General features: G+C 34.7%; 1 protein-coding gene across 2 annotated transcripts in view; it reads right to left on the bottom strand.

The window, feature by feature from the left end:
• The window catches only part of ANKRD13C (ankyrin repeat domain 13C), an 86,372-nt gene that overhangs the window by 38,332 nt on the left and 26,006 nt on the right, over nt 1–22,034 (bottom strand). For both annotated transcript variants that reach the window (XM_072754911.1, XM_072754910.1), the window contains exons 3-6: nt 11,980–12,084; nt 6,742–6,827; nt 5,536–5,581; nt 26–92 (exon numbers count right to left, since the gene is read on the bottom strand). In XM_072754911.1, the coding sequence (XP_072611012.1) occupies nt 26–92; nt 5,536–5,581; nt 6,742–6,827; nt 11,980–12,084 (304 nt within the window). The remainder of the gene's footprint in view (nt 1–25; nt 93–5,535; nt 5,582–6,741; nt 6,828–11,979; nt 12,085–22,034) is intronic.

The following is a 22,034-nucleotide window of genomic DNA, read 5'->3' as shown; positions in this document are numbered from 1 at the left end:
AAAGAAAAAAATCAAGTCACCTTACCTGATATTGATACCTTGTTTGTATATTTTACATGCATCAGAAGGCAGAATTCGGGAAAGTAAAGGCACTGTGTTTTTAAAAAGAAAAGATAAAAAATACCTAAAGTTCTGAAACATTACAAATTTCTTAATTAGAAAAAGAGTAATTTCAACATTTTATTAATCCACTAAAATTGTAATCATTTCCTTTAAAATAGTATTTTTCCACTTAAAAATAATACATAAAGCAATTCCGAGCAACTTCAAATTCCCCACTATTTAACTGTAATTGCTACAAAGTTTAACACTCACATCCTCCCACAAACACACATGAATAGCAGTCAATACAGTGCCACTCTTGGATACACACTGTAGAACATTATTATAGATGTGAAAACCATACCCCACAGCAACTAAACTACCCTGAATGGGTAACCTGATGAACCTGGATCCCATCTGATCCTTTAAATATAATCTCATTAAATAGTAGGAAAGTAATGTGTATTTAAAAAAAAAAAAATTTAGAGCTAAGTAGTCAAATTTGAGTTTGAATTCCAAATATGTGACCTCGGTTACTGAAGCTCACTGTGCAACCTCAGTTTCAAAATCTGTAAAACGGAATCATACTATTCACCTACAGATTTCTACAGTCAGTGTTGTTCACATTCAAATAACAAGCATATTCTGATTTCTTTATTATTTACTGTCTGCTATGTTTTAGGAAATACAGGTTATTCTATGGATGAATAAATCTGCATACAGGATATAATAAGCTACCACATACAAAAGAAATAATGTGAAGCCCAAACAACTTGAAATCAAAATCACATCACATGTACATGTGTATATAAGAATGTGTGTGTGTATAAGATATACTACGTGCATATTTTACAAAACTCAGTGTTTTAAAAATGAATGATAATCAACCTCAGAAAGAAGTAAAAACTTTATTATAGAAATTAAAGGCTAGTTTTTTAGTTAACTTTTTATTTCTATTTTATTTTATTTCATTTTTTTAAAGATTTTATTTATTTATTCATGAGAGATACAGAGAGAGAGAGAGAGAGAGGCAGAGACACAGGCAGAGGTAGAAGTAGGCTCCATGCTGGGAGCCCAACGTGGGACTGGATCCCGGGTCTCCAGGATCCTGGCCTGGACTGAAGGCGGCGCTAAACTGCTGAGCCACCGGGGCTGCCCTTTAGCTAATTTTTTAAAAAACATCAATATTGTCTAATTATCCAAAAAGGTATATTAATATATCAATGTCCTTTTTAAATTCCTAGAGGTCATGTAATCTAAAATGATTTCCGGCATTAAAGACAGTTTTCTAGACATTTTATTGTACACAAATAAGAAAAGTTACTGCCCAAAGGGATTATCTACAGTTACCCTAGTCAAAAAAATAAGAAATCATTTTTTTTTATTAGTTTCAGAGGTAGAATTTGGTGATTTATCAGTCTTATATAACACTTACTGCTCATTATATCAACTGCCCTCCTTAATACCCATCACCTGGTCATCCCTTCCTCCCACCAACCTCCCCCTCCAGCAACCCTCAATTTGTTTCCTAGAGTTCAGCATCTCTTATGATTTGCCTCCCTCCCAATTTTCATCTCATTTTATTTTTCCTTCCCTTCCCCTATGTTCATCAGTTTTGTTTCTTAAATTTCACATGAGTGAAAGCATCTATCTTTCTCTAACTTACTTGTTTCACTTAGCGTAATACCCTCTAGTTCCATCCACAGCATTGCAAATGGCAAGATCTCTTTCTTTCTGATGGCTCAGTAATCATTTTCTGATAAAATTTTTCCTTATATGAAACAACAGAACTTGAAAACAAAAGTAACAGCATTTATCTATATACATGATCAAAGCTCTTCTCTATGCTGTCTAATCAAGATCCAGTTTTCCTATCCTTAAGTATTTAGTAGAGCATGAAAAAGATAATTAAAATATAGCACTCTAATTTAAGATAATTTAACTTAATTTATTGCATCTTTTGAAATAGCATGGTAACCTACTATAACAAAACTTAGAATTATATATCAATATTTATCAAAAATCAGAAGCACAGGAACAGAGAAATGTAGAGAGAAAATAAGTTTAGGGACTGAGAAGCAAAAGCTAATAAAAAGGAAAGAGAGAATATATAGAAAAAAAGATTTCTGCTAGATTTTAATGCATTCCAAAATTAGAGCAATGTGCATTTTCCCAATTCTGCGATGACTTTATTCTCCCTCATGTAAACTGATCAAGTTCTCTATATCTGAGGTTATCTCAGCATAATCTGAGAGCTTAACATAACACTCCAAAAGTAGCATAATTCACTGAGCTGAAAAAAGAAATCTCTACATTTTAATCTTAGTTTTGCTGTTATTTACTCCTTGATATCAAGAACAGTTTATTAACCTAATGTTTTCCATCTATAATACACAAATAGACTCAAATACAGAATGGATATTCTGTAGATTATGAAGTAAAGAAACTCTAAAAACAGTTTTTCTGTTGAAATGTGCCATATACACAAAGCTAAATTTGAAGTCATGATTATTATACTATAAATTATTTCATGCTTTTACAGTAAGTATATAAAGGGTTTCCTTCAAAAACATAATTTTATCCACACCAAAAAAAAACCAAAGTTTGCAATATCTGGGGCAGTTATTATCCCCATTTAAAAATGAAGACACCGGGGACGGCTGGGTGGCTCCGCGGTTAAGCACGCCTGCCTTTGGTCCAGGGCATGATCTGGAGTACCAGGATCGAATCCCATATCAGGCTCCCCGTAGGGAGCCTGCTTCTCCCTCTGCCTATGTCTCTGCCTCTCTCTGTGTGTCTCTCATGAATAAATAAATAAAATCTTAAAAAAAAAAAAAATGACACTGAGGCTGAGGAAAGATATGTGATTTCCCACATCAAATAGGAGCCAGTACTTCTGATCCCAATTTAAAGCTTCTCTTTATCTAAAAACCTAAGCTGGAATAGTTTTAGTTGCCTTCAGACTTGCTATTAACCAAGTTTGAGGCTTTCAGCCAAACACTAAATATAACAATATGAGAAAGAGTGTGCATCCTCCACTACCTCTAATTAAACCTAATTCTGGATCTCAATATTTCTTAACTTCCCCTTATTTCTGGGTTGCCTTTTTTCCCCTCAATATTAGGGGTTTCTTTTTAAGCAAAAAGAAAAAAAAAAAGAAAAAAGAAAAAAAGTCATGTTTAGTTAGCATTTTATGTTTGCAAAGGGAATTTATAAGTTCTTCCTTCTTCATTTGTTTTTTAAGTAGACTCTATGCCCAACAGAGGGCTTGAACTCACAATGCTAAGATCAAGAGTCACATTTTCTACCAACTGAGCCAGCCAGGTGCCCCAATATTAGGGGTTTTGACAATGGCAAGAAACACACCTAAACTCTAGAAAAAAAAAGCTTACTAATCAAATCTAACAAAAAGGGTTGTCCTGCTTTTTTTTAATCCAAAGGGTCTAAATTAAATCTAGTCAATAAGTTTCGTTTTTAAAATCATACATGACATCTAACCATCAGATGCTAGTAGTTTTGACATGAAATCAGAAAAATCCTTTATCAACATGAAACAGATGTGCTGACTGTTTTGCACCAAAGTCAAATCTCCAAAGAAGCAATACTTTTAACCAATACCACAGTAGCTATGTCATGAATTTGATTATACAACATTTATACTGTTTATAACTACAGATATATGTACAATTATAGTAGTGATTACATTCATTTCTATTTCTTTATGTAACTGAAATGTTACTTTAAAATATTTTAAAACATTTGCTCAGCAAGATAAATCAACTATTTTAGAATTTAAACCACTAACAATTTCTTGAGAATCAGTTAAAGAACCAATATGCTCAAGGGACAACCTTGAGTATAAGATTGCCAAGCAGACCTAGGGTTTTTACACATGGAAAAAAAAAAAAAATGGTATTCAGGCTTTAAACCAATATGACTTGGAATTCTTCTATTTTACAAAGCTACTACAAACCTCTTTTTCTCTCAGTGTTCTAAGACACCTGGACTCTGAATGATATATAAAGCATAAAGGCAAGGTAGCCCTACAGGGTCACAAAATCATGTGTGATTTTGATGGAGCCAAAATTAAACTAATGAGCTAGTGTTGTAACAATGTTGGAAAAGAACTGACCTTTAGAAATCAGAACTTTACACTTAGAGATTAAACACACTAGGAAAATCTTAATCATTCATGCTATACATTATTATGTAGTTGTTGAAGTACTTCCTCATGAGCTAACAATATGGAAAGATGCCTATGATACATTATATAAAAGTGACAAACTGTTATAATGATATAATGGCAAGATCCCATTAAAACAACTAATTCTGAGGATACAATATACATGTGCATGTATGTATTTGTGTGTATTACATGCACACATACACTCATGTAAACTTTAAAAAGGGTTTGAAAGCATTCATATGAAACATTTAATAGTGATTTTTATAGCTGTCAATAGCTGAATATTCAAATATCTTTATTTCATAGAAATTAATTCAGATGCTTAAAAAAATATACGCTCATTATGTCCAAACCTATACACAGATTACATTGTTTTTAAATCTTCAAAATGAAACCCAGATTTAGTTGTTTTAGTAGTTGTTTAATTAACAAAAGTCACTAGGATCACATTTCCTCTTTAGATACAAAGGTTTTCTCCCTAAATGGACTGAGGTTTAAAATGGGGAGGAGAGAAACTTATCATGCCAAGATAAATCATTAAATGACTCCAAAATATCTAGGGGTTAAGGTTTGTTTTTTTTTTTTTTAATTTTTATTTATGATAGTCACAGAGAGAGAGAGAGAGAGAGAGGCAGAGACACAGGCAGAGGGAGAAACAGGCTCCATGCACCGGGAGCCCGACGTGGGATTCGATCCCGGGTCTCCAGGATCGCACCCTGGGCCAAAGGCAGGCGCCAAACCGCTGCGCCACCCAGGGATCCCCTAGGGGTTAAGGTTTTATAAATAATTGAAACAGTGAACAACCAAACAGTATGTATATGAAGTATACAATAAAAGTGGCAAAATGACTGAAAGATGACAAAATATACAAAATCAAATAATGTTAACTGAATTCTTCTCATTCAGGGATCTAAGTACTATATTTCAAATCTCATTAAATTTAGTAATCTCTCTCTGTGTCTCATGAATAAAATAAAATCTTAAAAAAAATTAGTAATCTAATAATCCCATAAATTATTCTCTTCCCTTTGAGAATTCCTTATATTTATTAAAATACTTAAACCTTCATTCTGTTTAAAAAGAATAATTTTCAGTCTTAAAAATAAGACTTTTGAAAGTTACTAATCAGGTTGGGATAATTAAGTATTACTACAGGGCTTTATTACCATTACATTCAATGTGATGAAAAAGATATAATTTTCCTTAGGACAAGTTCAAATTTGCTAACATGTATATTTAATAGCTATTTTTGCACGTGCATTTCCACATTGGAACATATTTTACAGTAAAATATGACACATTCTTACCCCAGCTTTGAAAATCCCAGTGAAGTTCCAGATAAAAGTCACCTAGCTGAGAAACAAAATACAAATAATTACTGAATGTACCTTAGCTTAACAGTTCTCATATCAATTGAATATTTTAGTTTTTTTAAAAAAATCTATTATCACTAAAGGTCTATAGACAGGAATAGAAAGTAGTTTCAATTTTTGGAATAGGAGAAAGAAAAAATAAGGTTACATTACTTAAAACATTACAATAGCACACATTATTATACTTATCTACAAAGGAAGATATACAACTGCAGATTTTACTGGAACATATCTGAAACTAATAGGCATTTAAGTTGGTATCAATAAATAGTCCATTTCTCAGCATAACCAAAACAATAATAATAAAACTATAACTAAAAATAGCTAATAACTTTAGATGTGTTCCAAAATGACTTTTTGTGCAGCCTCACAATGGACTAAGAAAATGACACAATGAAATAGAAACTTTTTCCTATAAAGTGGTAATTAACACAAGTTTACTAAATCTGAAATAACACATCATCATATGAGATATATGGCGAAAGTTTGTATTTCACAAATTAGAACCTAGACAGCAAAAACTGTAACTGTTAAGGAAACTACTGTGATCAAAAATTTTCAAAAAAATTTCTCTCTTGAGATAAAAACAAAAAAAGCATACCCCAGAGGACACACAGTTATCATGATAGGTCTGTCTTCCTCCCTTAGTTCTTTCATACATCAAAAATACAGTGAATGAGAATAAGAAAAAAAATAAAGCTCTCTGCCTTTCTGTGCCAGCGCACCGGCTCTTACCGCCAGCTCTGACATAGGACAGACAGAAAGAGTTTTATTATGTAAAGAAAATGCTGCTAGTAGGTAGTGGTTTCAGTTCTTAGGGAATCCTCCAACCCAAAGGACAAACAAAAACTATTGCCATTAATTATGATTAGCCTCCTTTTTTCTTAGAGGTCTTATCTAATTTATTGAAAACAGTAATTTTTTATTCACTGTCCTAGTCCAAAGTAAATGGTGCTTCCATAGCATCAAATTTATACATTATAATCAGAGTATTTTATCATTATTGTTCAATTCAAACAGGATTTTTAGCGTTGCTTGACTCTTAGTAATCAAGTGATTAGACTGCATTTTAAAAATGCTTAAAAGTACACTTATAATTACTCTTGAGGTATAAGATGAGCAAAGAGATATATAGCCTACCTCTTTCAGGGCTTTTAATAATCGAGGTCGTTTTTCTTCAACACTTTCCCTGGACTGCTGCTTAAGCTTCCTTAAAAGAGCCGTAACTAAGGTTTAAATCAAAAAAATTATTTAATTTAAAATAAATTTTACCATGTTAGATTGTCAGTTATATATCAATTAAAAAAATTCATACAAAAAACTTTTTTGCCATGTTAGAAAACACTGGTTTATTAAACACAGACATATACAGATAGAGACATTGTAAATAAGTTAATAAGTTTAATAAAACTGTTATGAACCCCAAGGAAAATCGAGAAGAGACACCCCAACATGAACTTGTATTTACACTAGTTTTCCTAGTTTTTAATTATCAGTTAAGATTTACCTGAGTGAGCCAAGATTAACCAATCTCAGATGACACAATCTCCTGTTGTAATACTGATCTAAAAGATCTCAAAGCCAGATCTCAAAAATCCCATTGGATATTACTTTTATAAAAATGTAATTATTTGTAATTGCTACTGGGTGTATGTCTTCTTTTCTCACTACAGGTTGTACTCTCACACAGCAGAAAAAATACTAAAACAAATCCTATTATGTCCGTGAAAAGAACTTCTGAATCTAAAAAAACCTGAGGCCCTCCATACTGTTTTCTCAATAGTTCAGACTGATATTTAGACACATTGCCTAAGAGCAAACCCCAGCTTTACTAATTATTAGCCACATGTAAATGGACAAGTTATTTATTTTCCCTAAATTTCAGTTTCTTTTTTTCATTTGTCAAGTAAAAATAAAGTAAAACCTCTATGAAATTCCTGTAAAGGCTCAATATAAATTGCTTACAATTAAGTAAATATAATTTTTACCTATTAGAATAAAGGAACTAGCTAAAACTAACTACCAAAGGAACAAGGGATCTCAGTTCATCATATAGTCCTACAACTAACTAGCTTTGTGACCTAGATTAGTAGTTTCCAAATACAAATCTACATTTCAGTGCCCAACTGTTCAAGTTCCCAGTGATCTGCAGTAAAATGAAAAAATTGGAAATCAGGTTGGGGTTACTTTTTTACTTATAAAACTATATATTTTTTTCAATTTAAGAACTATTCTTTCTACCATTTTTGGTATCAAAATGTCTTGTATTAATATGGTGATTGCAGAAGAAAGTATCATTTTTAGAGTTTTTACATGCTAAAATGAAACATTAGGTACTCCACATCAATTCTCAAACATAATTTTTTTTTCTGGTCTGTGAAATCCAAATAATCTGAGAAACAATGACCTGGATAATCATTAAGGTTATTTCCAGATTCAAATTTGTATGAATCTGGCTAATCTCATGTTTGTTGTAATTTAACCTTAATATCAAAGCTATATTACGCCAATTTAATAGAATTCTTTTTATAATTCTTCTCCACAATAAGCTCAAGTACTTTAATAAATCTTCCTTGACTCCAAAGAAGGCAATTTGCCTTTAAATTCAAACAAACCTCTGTGTCAAGGTAAAGAATGGAAATAATTCAATTCATAGATAGAAAAGATACCTTAATGAAAAGCGGAAGTCATGTTATTTTACACCAAGTAAATATATTGAAACTGACTGACCACATGCAGTAAATAACAATTACATTAAAATGGCCATTTTTTTTAAGATTTTATTTATTTATTCATGAGAAACACAGAGAGGCAGAGACACAGGCAGAGGGAGAAGCAGGCTCCATGCAGGGAGCCTGACGTGGGACTGGATCCTGGGTCTCCAGGATCCGACCTGGGCTGAAGGCGGAGCTAAACCGCTGAGCCACCCAGGCTGCCCTGGCCAAACATTTTTAAAAAGATGCTGACAAAGAGATTCTTGTTCTATGAAACTTCACATTAAAGATAGCATCAACTCAAACTTTCTTATGGAAACAGAAACAAACATTTAGAATGCAATTATACAAAATTAGCAATTTTGTGGCAATTCCACCTTTTTGTGGAATAAGGATTTGTACTCCCATACTGTAAGAATCACATTAATGATGACTGATAATAAAGATAAAATTAGTTTTAGAGGGGACGCCTGGGTGGCTCAGTGGTTGAACATTACTTGTTTTAAATGAAACTAACTTCTTTATGAAGGAACTTTCTTCCCAAATGAATTATAAACAGCCGATGATAAGAAATCTTTATATATATCCATAGATCTTTTGTTGTCTTTTGGAGTGATTTTTCTGAAGAACAAATATGACCATAGAAAGAAACGAATATGAAAACTGAACCAAAAAGACCATTGGGTAATTTTATTCAAATATACTAGAGCACTGTTGGGTTCCTCATATAGTAGTTTTTATTGTAAGTAGACCTGAAAGTCATATTCCCCCATTTATAACTCCATGGTTATTTATTAAAATTCCTTTAACCAGGGCACCTGGGTGGCTCCGTGGTTAAGCATCTGCCTTCGGCCTAGGACGCGTCCCCAGGGTCCTGGGATCGAGTCCCACATCGGGCTCCTTGTGCGGAGCCTGCTTCTCCCTCTGCCTGTGTCTCTACCTCTCTCTCTGAGTTTCTCATGAATAAATACATAAAATCTTTAAAAAAATAAAAATTAAAAATTAGCTTTAGAGGATGTGGATGGTATGAGAATTCATACAAAGACTCAAATGAAGAACAATAAACCACAGCTTATTAACTTTCTCTTTCCTTCTTTTCCCATACAAAGTACTTTTAAAGTATTCAGTTGGCTGTGCCTAAAGCCTTTGGAACTATGCCCTCCTGCTCTGAAAATCACTTAAATCTGTATCTTCTGCCCTCTACTTCCTTTTGTGCTCCAGAATAATTATTTTCCACTTCTTAGTTAAATAGCTCTGTGGACATACCATAGATAACTCAAACTCAATAAATCTAACATCAAATTAATTAAATCCCAGACTGATCTCCCTCTTTTGATACTGACCTGGAGGCTGATCACTGTTCACCATGTAATATTATTAAGGCAGAAAAGCAACATAATCTTGAAATTTTCTTTCTTAAAGTTTTTGGTTTTTGGTTTTCTTTTAGTAATCTCTACACACAACATGGGGTTCAAAATCACAACCCTAAGATCAAGAGTCACATGCTCTTCCAACTAAGTCAACTGGGTGCTGCTCACTGCCCAACCCCCCCCCCCCCCCCCGCCCAAGTAAAATAATTCTAGTCTGCAACAAATAGTTTAGTAATATCTCACTGTTCTGTACCACAAAAACAACAGCAGAAATCAGATAAAAAAAGAGAAAGGGGTTACAGGTTTTGTTTTTAATTTATAATATTAGATTATACTTTGCTAATTAGATAATATATATTATCTCAGATTTTTCAAATAATGCAATTTTCCATGCCCAGAAGATTTTAACATAACACAAGCTAAGTAATCAAAAACTTAAATCACAGTATTTAAAATAATTTCAAAGTATAGACCCATTTAATACTATTATAAATATATCCATATATTTCGTTTTTTTACAATTTTATTTATTTATTAATGAGAGAGAGAAAGAGAGAGAGAGAGATACAGGCAGAGGGAGAAGCAGGTTCCATGCAAGGAGCCAGATGTGGGCCTCCATCCCGGGACTCCAGGATCACACCCCCGGCCAAGGCAGGCACTAAACCGCTGAGCCACCCAGGGATCCCCTATCCATATATTTCTAAATATGTAGCTTATAGTTGTTAAATTTATTATTATTTAAGTTAGCAGTTAAATATTTCCATTTCATGTGATGGAGCATAATTTTTTTAATCCCTGAATAATTATAGATACATAATTATATGATAATTGGCAATAGGATACTATTCAGAATGTATATCTAAGACATCACTTGACAGAAGAAAATCACTTTAAAAGCAGATCTCAACTGCTATGCACCTCAATCTTTTACATTAAAATTTAGTAACTGATTTTCCAAGAAAACTGTTTCTTGGCCTTCCTAAAGAGCAGAGACCATATCTTCATTCTCCACATCTTACTATATATACATGCTTTATAGAAAGGACTCCGTAAATACTCACTGACTCTAAATAAAGGTTATTATGTAAAAACCACATAAGTCAGTGTCAGAAACCCAGGAATCCATCTAGTTTCCTCTCCATTCTGCTAATGGGTTAGAAACATCAGAGAAAGTTCCTTTAGACTGGTTGCTGCAACTTTTACTTTATTCTCAGTTTTTTAGATCTGTGCATTTTTTTGTCTTTTCCCTGACATAATTCTAGAATTAGTATGGTTTCTAACTCTCATTAGGAGCTCTTGATTTTGTCCAAAAGGGAGAACTGTCAATAAATAACAAAATATAAATATATATGCTCATGTAACTGGTAAATCATCACAATTTTATCTCATTAAATCCCAAGCCCAAATGTAGCTTCATCATTAGGAGCTGCCCAAAATGTGCAGAAAGTCCACAAAGATGTAGTATGTGGATTACATATAAAGCTAAAATACAAGAGCCCAAACTGTGGTATCAAATAGAACTAAATGCATGTAACATCCTAAGGGTGTTCAATCTAATGCACTTCTTTAATAAAACTGCCCAATTTTTTAAATCGTGCCTTCCACAGCCTAGAGTTAATTTTCAATCCTAGTTGTAAAAAGATAGTACCAGGAAGATAATATTCTCACTCATCCAGATTTAAATTTTACAAACTTTTCAACTATTGAGATGTGCTTGACAAAAATAAAACCTGTATATGAAGTTGGGGAAAAAAAAACCAACTCAGGAACAGGAGGAGGGAAGGTAGAGTAACTGAACACAGTGTGTACTATGAGAAAACATGTGACTTTTTTTTGAAATTCTCAAAGACCAAAACAAAGAGACTTCCTTCTCACTTTCAGTAAAATCTATTCCCACCAATTAAAGCAAAAAGATAACTATTATAAAACACTGTGATTATTTTCAGTTCCAATTAATGTTTCACATAATTAAGTATCTGCCAGAAAGGATAGTCAGGTCTCAGAGCTTTTAAAAATCCTTCATATTGAATAAATAAAACAATGGAAAAATATCAGTAGAGCAGAATAGTATAAAAGAAAATAAACTATAAACAATATGCTTTCAAACATAATTCCTCAATTCTTTTTGTGTACTACCTAATATCCATGTTCCTAAGTTATGAATAATTCACATACAAGTTTACAAATAACTACAAACATTTCATATTACAGAAAGTTATACTAAATGAAAATTTTATCAAATGTAACACTTCATATTTTTAGAATATTTATAAACAACAATTTATATTGCTTACTCATCTGTCTATCTCCATAGCTGATGGCTTCCGCCAGTGGGCTCCATCCCTGAGCATTTTTCACCTTTACTGGAGCATTGTGAGCCAAAAGTAAGTGGGCACATTCTGAAACATAAAGTGGTAATAATATCAAACATCATGCAATTTTTTAAATCTATGAATATACAAATCATTTAGAAATTTAAGAAATCAATATGATACAAATAGGTCTATAAAATAAACACTGTAACAGAGAGAAAAATAATTTGTAAAAGCCCTATATATCTAACAAAGTTATTTCAGATCCTCAGATTCAAGATCTATTCTATTACTTAAAAATAAATTGTATCTCTCCAAAGAAGTATTAGATTCCTTAATAATTATTCCCAAGAGTACTGTGAGAATATTTCTACAGTCTAAAAGATAACCTGAGTAACTTATATCAAAATTCTACTAATAAAACTCAAAAAAGGATTTGTATGTATGTGATATCAAATAGAAAGTTCTTAATTTATTTCAGAAAAAAGAATGTGCTTTCAAAAAGGACCAGTAATGTTTCTATAAACCCTTATTTTTCAAATGTTACAATTCTTTTACTTCAGGAAAACACCCAAAAGAGGAAAAAGTCTGTTTATGAGTCCAAGAACAAATCTGGACAGTTTTCTAGTAAGCAAAAAAAGTCTAAGGTATAGGATATTCTTCTTAAAAATTAGCAGTAAAAAGTATATTAACAGGCAAGAACTTCAAAACTGAGGCTCATGGAAAATTTAGGATGGCTACCCATTTTAAATTTCCTACATGAATGGTTCTTCATTCAATCAATCATTCAGCAAATATTTACCGAATGCCTATCACACACCATTTCTAAGCACTAAGTCCTGGATATAAGCGGTAAAAAGAAAGACAAGGTCTTACTATCAGAGAGCTTATATCCTTTGTTAGAAGAAAGTAAGTAAACTAATAAGTAAAAAAAATAAGTCAGAGAATGACAGGTGCTCTGAAGGAAATAAGGGTGTTATGACAATGTCTTGTGGTTGAGCACAGGTAGAAGAATGTGATTCCTAGTTATAGGAGGAGCCTCTATATTAGCATATAGCACTAGGAATAACTATACGAAGTTTGATTAGAATAAAGTAAAATAAATACAGAAATTTCACAAAGGTGCTTAAGAAAGTCTACAGCAGTATATAAGAATATAGGTACAAGAGGGGCCCCTGGGTGGCTCAGTCAGTTAAGCGTCTGACTCTTGATTTCAGCTCAGGTCATGATCTCAGGATTGTGAGATCAAGCCCCACATAGGGCTCCCTATTGGCATGGTCTTCTTAAGATTCTCTCTCCCTCTGCCCTTCCCCCACCTCCTCTTCCTCTTCCCCACCCTTTCAAAAGTAAGAAAGAAAGAGAATATATGTACAAGAATGTATATTTTAACAGCTTAAATGGCAAACATACCGGAAACTAAATGAACATCCATAATGGGGAAATTACTGATTAATAGGATGCATCTATACCACTACAGTAATATACAGCCATTTTTTAAGAATACTGTCACATCAAAAGGACCAAGGAACCTGGTCAAATGGTCAGCCACCGGCCAAATTTGGGAAACCGAGCATCAAAAAGAATAATGACCAATTATAACACAGTAAACTAAAAACAATCAATTACAGAAGAATGCCAACTAATAAATGTAGAAGAAATGGTAAAATTTGAAAATAGGTGTATTACAACACCAAAGTAATAACTGCTTTTAGGCAAATGTCCTCAATGAATGCTAAAGTCACGAGGCTAAATGCTATGATAGTGCTAGAAAATAGGATACTCACATGATACCAAAGTATTTTCCCAAGATTACTTTCTAATTATAAAGAGAAAAAAAAAGTTCCTTTCCAGTGAAAATATCTGGAGATCATCAGCTTAAACAAGTGACCAAATGTGGTGGCATTAATAGTGATATAACTTGACATTATGTGTTTCTAATGTTATGCAATATAAAATTAATATGACCTATGCAATATTCTTTCCAGAAATGTTTAACTTGAATCATATCAAGCCCTGATAGCTATTTTCAATTTGCAGAAAAGATACAAGATAAGGAACAAGTTAAATTACATCACGAGAAAATAATCAGGCAAATCTGAGATGAGAGACATTCTACAAATTGATTGGGCACACTATTCAAAAAGTAAAGTACAAAGGGGAAAAAAAAGTGGGCAAACTTTTCTACATAAAAAGAAAACGACATAAAAACCAAATGCAATGAGTAAACCTTAACTGGATCTTGATTCAATATAAAGCACGTATAAAAGACATTTTTGGAAAAACTGGAAAAATTTAAATATGAATTAGATATAAGAGATTATAACAACAGTATTAATTTTCTTAAGTATGATACTGATATTGTGGTTATGAAAGAGACTGTCCTTATTCTTAGAGATGCATGCCAAGGTATCCGGAGCTAAAATGTCATGATGTCTACATCAAACTCTCAAATGATACTGCAAAAATAATATATTTAACAATAAGAGAAAAACAAAGTAAATATGATAAAATGTTAACAACTACTGAACTTAGGAAGAGTATTTGAATGTTCACTGTGATCATCAAATCATTCCGAATACCCAAGAAATTGACCTGAGGACTGAAAGAACAAACTGCACAACTAGAGAGAGAGAAAAGGCCACATCAAGGAAAGTAGGAAGTACAAAGAAGCAGTTTGCGAGGAGAAAAGGAATGAGGGTTCTGGATAGGGAAGAGAGCCCGGGTCACAGAAAGGTGAGAGAGCAGAAAGCACAGGGATAAGCACAAGAACACTTCCCCAAAGCCACTCCCTGGGAAAATGTGAGGGGCTGATTATTGTGAGGTTTTGCGATCAGCAGGGCTCAAAGACTGGAGTTTTGGAGGTCTTTGGCCTTGGCTGGGACAGAGACCTTAGGGTGCTGCCCTGCAGCCTGGAGAGAAGGCAAGCAAGCAACCCCTGAGAAGACAGCGCAATCTGAGGATCACTAGGGCTCATAGGGGAGACCGTTTACTCTCCTTGGATCTTACCTGTGACAGCATTGCCTCTCTGGAAACAAAGGAGCCCAAGGTCACCATTTCACTCCCTTACCCCTTAGCATAAGTACAGAGGCACCTGCTGAGGGCGACTAACCGACACTGTACACTGGCTGGTTAGCCTACTATGCTCCATATACCACATCCCTGCACATGGCACCACTGTTCTTCTGGGTCAAGCCTGAATGGGTCCCAGCACAGTAAGACCCTTACCCAGAAGACCAGCACAGGTCCCTGCCACACCAAGTCCCTAAAGTCTGAAGTTTTAAAAGTAAGCAGGCCTGGGGACACGTGGAGAGCTGATTTGGTTAGGCATCCTACTTGTGATTTCTGTTCAGGTCATGATTTCCAGGTCCTGAGATTGAGCCTTGCATCAGGTTCACACTCAACGAGAGTCTGCTTAAGATTCTCTGCCTCTCTCCCTCCGCCCCTCCCACTGCTAACAGGCACACAATCAATCAATCAATCAATCAATATCAATCTTAAAAGTAAGCAGGCTTGGCTACAATAGAGCCCAAAGTGCATAGCACTGCTCCACGCAGGCAAGCAACCCAGAGACACACAGTATGAAAACAGGGATCTCAAAAACACCTAGGACACACAAGGGAAAATTATTCATTTTTCTGAGAGGGCTTCCCTGAGAGCAGCAGGCCTGGACTCCCATCTCCAGAGACAAAAAGAGTTGGCTAGAGCCATTTCACCTGCCCCTCAGCAGAAATCAATGTCAGTACTCTGCCCAGTGCCAACACTGGCTGCCTAACCTGCTTACACCAGATCCCACTCTGCCACCCACTGCTGGTGTTGCTTTTCTCAGGCAAGTGTGCCTAATGACCAGCACAGAGGGCCCCTCCCCCAGAAGACCAGCACAAATCCCCACACACACCACTACTAACCACAGAGTTCTGCAAAGCTTCAACTCTAGTGGAAACAGCATCAGGTCTCATTTAGCAAGCAGACCAGAACACACCTACTTAAAACTCGCCACACTCCAGCCAAGGTCCTGACACCGTCCACCACAGGCAAGGAGAGCCCCTGTAGAGGACTGACCTGAGAGAAAGAACAGATAAAACACAGCAGCAGACTGCAGGCAGCACACACCAGAGGCACTTCCTGAAGCACCAGGCCCTGGACAATAGATGACCTCTTCTTCATAAGGCCATTACTAACAGGATCAGGAAACATAACAGAAATGACAGAATTAAAAAACAATCAGGCAGAAAAGAAAAATGCAGTATTTGAGATTTGAAAGCAACCAGATCTAATGATGAAAGAATGGAAGAAGTAGAAGAACAAATAAGTGAAATAGAAGACAGAATTATGGAAAATAATTAAGCTGAACAAAAAGAAAGAGCAATGGATCACAAGAGAGTGGACTTAGGGAACTCAGTGACTCCATCAAACATGGTAGCATTTATATCATAAGAGTCTCAGAAGAAGAAGGGAGAGAAAAGGGGTCAAAAGTTTATTTGAGGAAATAACAGCTGGAAACTTCTCTAACCTGGGGGAATAAACAGATATCCAAATCCTGGAGGCACAGAGAACTCTCATCAAAATCAACAAAAGCAGGCCAACACCAAGACATTTTGTAGTTAAATTTGCAAAACATAGTGATGAAGGAAAACCGTAAAATTTTCAAGACAAAGGAAGTCCCTAACTTAGAAGGGAAGACCCTTAAGTTAGCAGCAGACCTCTCCACAGAAACTTGACAAGCCAGAAGAGAGTGGCAAGATATATTCAAGGTGCTGAATAGGAAAAATCTGCGGTGAGAGTATTCTATCCAGGAAGGCAGTCATTCAGAATAAGAGAGAGAAAGAATTCCCCAGATGAACAAAAGCTAAAGGTCTTTGTGAACACTACACCAGCCCTGCAAAAAAATTAAAGAGGGCTATTTGAGTAGGAAGGAAAGACCAAAAGTGACAAAGACTAGAAAAGAACATAGAAAATCTCCAGAAACAATGACAAAAAAAGTAATAAAATGGCACCAGTATGTATCAATACTTATTCTGAATGTAAATGGACTAAATGCTCCAATCAAAAGACATAGCGTATCAGAATGGATAAAAAAACAAGATTCATCTATATGGTGCCTACAAGAGACACATTTTGGACCACAGGCACCTGCAGCTTACAAGTGAGAGAATAGAGAAATATTTATCATGCAAATGGACATCAAAAGAAAGCCACCTATATCATAATAAAGGGAAGTATCCAACAAGAAGATTTAATAACTGTAAAAATTTATGCCCCCAACTTAGGAGCACCCAAATATACAAAACAATTAATAAAAATATAAAAGAAATCACTGGGGATCCCTGGGTGGCTCAGCAGTTTGGCGCCTGCCTTTGGCCCAGGGCAGGATCCTGGAGTCCCAGGATCGAGTCCTACATCAGGCTCCCTCCATGAAGCCTGCTTCTCCCTCCCCCTGTGTCTCTGCCTCTCTCTCTCTCTCTCTCTCTCTCTCTGTCTATCATAAATAAATAAATAAATCTTAAAAAAAAAAAAAAAAGGAAATCACTGATGATAATATAACAATAGTACAGGACTTTAATGCCCCACTTACATCAATGGACAGATAAGCTAAGCAGAAAATAAACAAGGAAAAAATTGCTTTGAATGACACACTGGACCAGATACACTTAACAGATATATTCAGAGAATATATGAATATATGAATGAATAATATTTCATTCTAAAGCAGCAGAATATATGTTCAAGTATATATGGACATTCTCAGAATAGATCACATATTAGGTCACAAACCAGGCCTCAATAAATAAGAAAAGACTGAGATCATACCATGCATCTTTTCTGACCACAATACTATAAAACTTTACGTCAACCACAAGGAAAAATTTGGAAAGACCACAAATACATGGAGGTTAAAAAAACGTACTACTACAGAATGAAGGATCAAGTTGAAATTTAAAGAAAAAAATTTAAACAATACAAGGGAACAAATAAAAATGAATACAATCGCCCAAATTCTTTGGGATACACACAGAGCAGAAATAAGGGGGAAGTATACAGCAACACAGGCCTACCTCAAGAGATTATTAAAAAACAAAACAAAAAAAAAAAAAAAAACTTTATACCTAAAATGTTAGAATAAGAAAAATAAACAAATCCTAAAGCCAGCAGAGGAAGGGAAATAATAAAGACTAGAATAGGAAATTATATAGAAACTAAAAAAAAACAGTAGAACAGATCAATGAAAGAGCTGGTTCTCTGAAAAAATTATTAATTGATAAATACCTATCCAGACTTATCAAAAAGAAAAGAGAAAGGACCCCCCCCCCAAAAAAAATCACAAAGGAGAGAGGAAAAATACAAGCAATTTTAAGAGAATATAATGAAAAATTATGTGCCAACCAATCTGGAAGAAATAAATTCCTAGAATCATATAAAGTACCAAAACTAAAGCAAAAAGAAAACTTGAACAGATCGATTATCAGCAAAGAAATTGAGTCAGTAGTCAAAAATCTCCCAACAAGCAAAATACCAGGACCAGATGGCTCTGCAGAGAATTCTACCAAACATTTAAAGAAGAGTTTATTCTCAAACTATTCAAAAAAATAGAAAGGAAATGAAAACTTTCAAATTCATTCTATAAGGACAGCATTACCCCAATACCAAAACCAGATAGAGACTCTATTAAAAAAAGAGAACTATAAAAAGAGAGAGAGAGAGAGAACTATAGGCCAATAACCACATGAACATAGGGCAAAAATTCTAAACAAAATACTAAAATCAAATCCAAAAATACATTAAATCATTCACCATGATCAAATGGAATTTACTCCTGGGCTGCAAGAAGGATTCACTTTGCACAAATCAATCGATGTGATACAACACATTAGTAAAAAATAGGATAAGAACCATATGACCCTCTCAGTAGATGCAGAAAAAGACATTTGACAAAGTACAACACTCATTCAGGATAAATAAACCCTCAACAAAGTGGGTTTAAAGGAAACATACCTCCACATAATAAAGGCTATATATGAAAAAAACGCAGCTAGCATCATCTTCAATGGGGAAAAACTGAGAGCTTTCCCTCTACCATCAGGAACAGAACAGGGACGTCCACTCTCACCACTATAACATAGTATATTGGAAGTCTTAGCTCCAGCAATCAGACAACAAAACAAAATAACAAGTATCCAAAAGTGGCAAGGAAGAAGTCAAACTTTCACTGTTTGTCGATGACATGACACTCTACATAGAGAACCCAAAAGACTCCACCAAAAAACTGCTAGAACACTTGATACACAAATTCAGTAAGGTCTCAGGATACAAATTCAGTCTATGGAAATCTGTTGCATTTCTATATACCAAGAATAATGAAGCAGCAGAAAGAGAAACCAAGGAATCAATCCCATTTACAATTGCACCAAAAATCACAAGACACCTAGCAATAAACCTAACCAAAGAGGTGAAAGACCTCTACTCTGAGAACTATAAAACACTGATGAAATAAACTGAAGATGACACCAAGAAATGGAAAGACATTCCATGCTCATGGATGGGAAGAACAAATATTGTCAAAATGTCTATACCAACCAAAGTAATCTATAGATTTATAAAATCCCTACCAAAATCTATAGATTAATTAAATCCCTATCAAAATACCACCCAAAGTAATCTACAGATTAATAAAATCTCTATTTTATTAATAAAATCTATGATTAATAAAATCCCTATCAAAATACCAACAGCATTTTTCACAGAGCTAGAACAAACAATCCTAAAATCTGTATGGAACCCAGATGACCCCGAATCGCCAAAGCAACACTGAGAAGGAAAAGCAAAGTCGGAAACATCAAAGTTCCGGACCTCAAGTGACATTACAAAGCTGCAGTGATCAAAACAATATGGTCCTGGCACAGAAGCAGACACATAGATCAATGGAACAGAAGAGAAAACCCAGAAATGGATCCACAAGTGTAGAATCCACTCATCTTCAACAAAGCAGGAAAGAAGGTCCAAGGAGAAAAAGACAGTCTCTTCAACAACTGGTGTTGGGAAAACTGAACAGCAACATGCAGAAGAATGAAACTGGGCCATTTTCTTACACCAGACACAAAAATAAATTCAAAATGGATCAAAGACCTAAATGTGAGACCTGAAACCATCAAAATCCTAGAGGAGAACACGGGCAGCAATCGCTTTGACATTGGCTGCAGCAACTTCTTTCTAGGTATGTCTTCCTGAGGCAAGGGAAACAGAATAAAAATGAACTATTGGGACTTCATCAAGATAAAAAGTTTCTACACAGCAAAGGAAACAACAAAACTAAAAGGCAGCCTACAGAATGAGAGATGATAACTGCAAACAACGTATCTGATAAAGGGTTAGTATCCAAAATATATCATGTATAAAACTCAACACCCAAAAAACAAATAATCCAGTTAACAAATGGGCACAAGACATGAACAGACATTTTTCCAAAGAAGATATCCCGATGGCCAACAGACACATGAAAAGATGCTCAACATCACTCATCATCAGGGAAATACAAATCAAAAACTACGATGAGATATCACTTCACACCTGTCAGAATGGCTAAAATTAACAGCACAGGAAGCAAGAGGTGTTAGTGAGGATATGGAGAAAGGGGAATCCTCTTATATTGTTGGTGAGAAAGCAAACTGGTGCAGCCACTCTGGAAAACAGTATAGACGTTCCTCAAAAAAGTTAAAAATGGACCTACCCTATGATCCAGCAATTACACTATAGGTATTTACCCAAAGTATACAAAAAATACTAATTAGAAAGGGTACATACACCCCAATATTTATAGCAGCATTACCAACAATAGCTAAAATATGTAAAGAGCCCAAATGCCCACTGACTGATGAATGGATAAAAAAAAAGGTGGTGAATATATACAATGGAATATTACTCAGCCATCAAAACAAATGGATCTTGCCATTTTGCTATGACATGGATGGATCGAGAGAGTATTATGCTCAGAGAAGTAAGTCAACCAGAGAAAGACAAATACCGTATGATTTCACTCATATGTGGAATTTAAGAAGAGATGAACATGGGTGGGAGGAGCAAAGCGGAAAAGAGATTCTTAACTACAGAGAACAAATTGAGTGTAACTAGAAAGGAGGTGGGCAGTAGGATAGTTTAAATGGGTGATGGGTATTAAGGAAGGCACTTGTAGTGATGAGTACTGGGTGTTGTATATAAGTGATAAATCACTAAATCCTATACCTAAAACTAATATTACACTGTATGTTAACCAACTGGAATTTAAATAAAAACTTTAAAAAGGGGATGAGGGGGATCCCTGGGTGGCGCAGCGGTTTGGCGCCTGCCTTTGGCCCAGGGCGCGATCCTGGAGACTCGGGATCGAATCCCACGTGGGGCTCCCGGTGCATGGAGCCTGCTTCTCCCTCTGCCTGTGTCTCTGCCTCTCTCTCTCTCTCTCTCTCTCTCTCTCTCTGTGACTATCAATAAATAAATAAATAAATAAATAAATAAATAATAAGTTCCTTTTTAAAAAAAAAAAAAAAGGGATGAGGGTTAATAAGGAAAAAGGACAACAGCACAGCTAAAAAAGAATTTTTTAAAATAAATAAAATGGATTCTCCTAAAAAACTACCATCATGGGGTTTTATGAACGTTAAGTGTGTATGTGTGGACATATAAAGAAGTTAGGGGAACAAAAGTATGACTACAAATCTACAGACTTATATATAATGATTTCATGATAAACTTTCAAGTGAAAAGAAAAATTTAGCAAAGTACTGTGTATGGTGATTCAACTTTAGTAAAAACAAATTAAGCCCCTATATTATATAAATAAGGAGAAAGGGGTGCAAGGATGCCCACTAGGCTATTAATGTTAATTCTATTAGGGGAAAAAGTAGAAGAGAGGATACTTTTATATGTCTTTGTACTGTATTATTTCAAGAAGTATTTATTGTTTCAAGAAGCATTTATTAATAGCCTTAAAAATAGGCTTTAAGAATCCTTAAAATTTTTAATTTAAAATTTTAAAATGCAAGGTGGAC

This window comes from Vulpes vulpes, chromosome 3 (genome assembly GCF_048418805.1).
Source record: "Vulpes vulpes isolate BD-2025 chromosome 3, VulVul3, whole genome shotgun sequence".
NCBI lineage: Eukaryota > Metazoa > Chordata > Mammalia > Carnivora > Canidae > Vulpes > Vulpes vulpes.
This window is presented reverse-complemented; position numbering and strand designations above follow the sequence as displayed.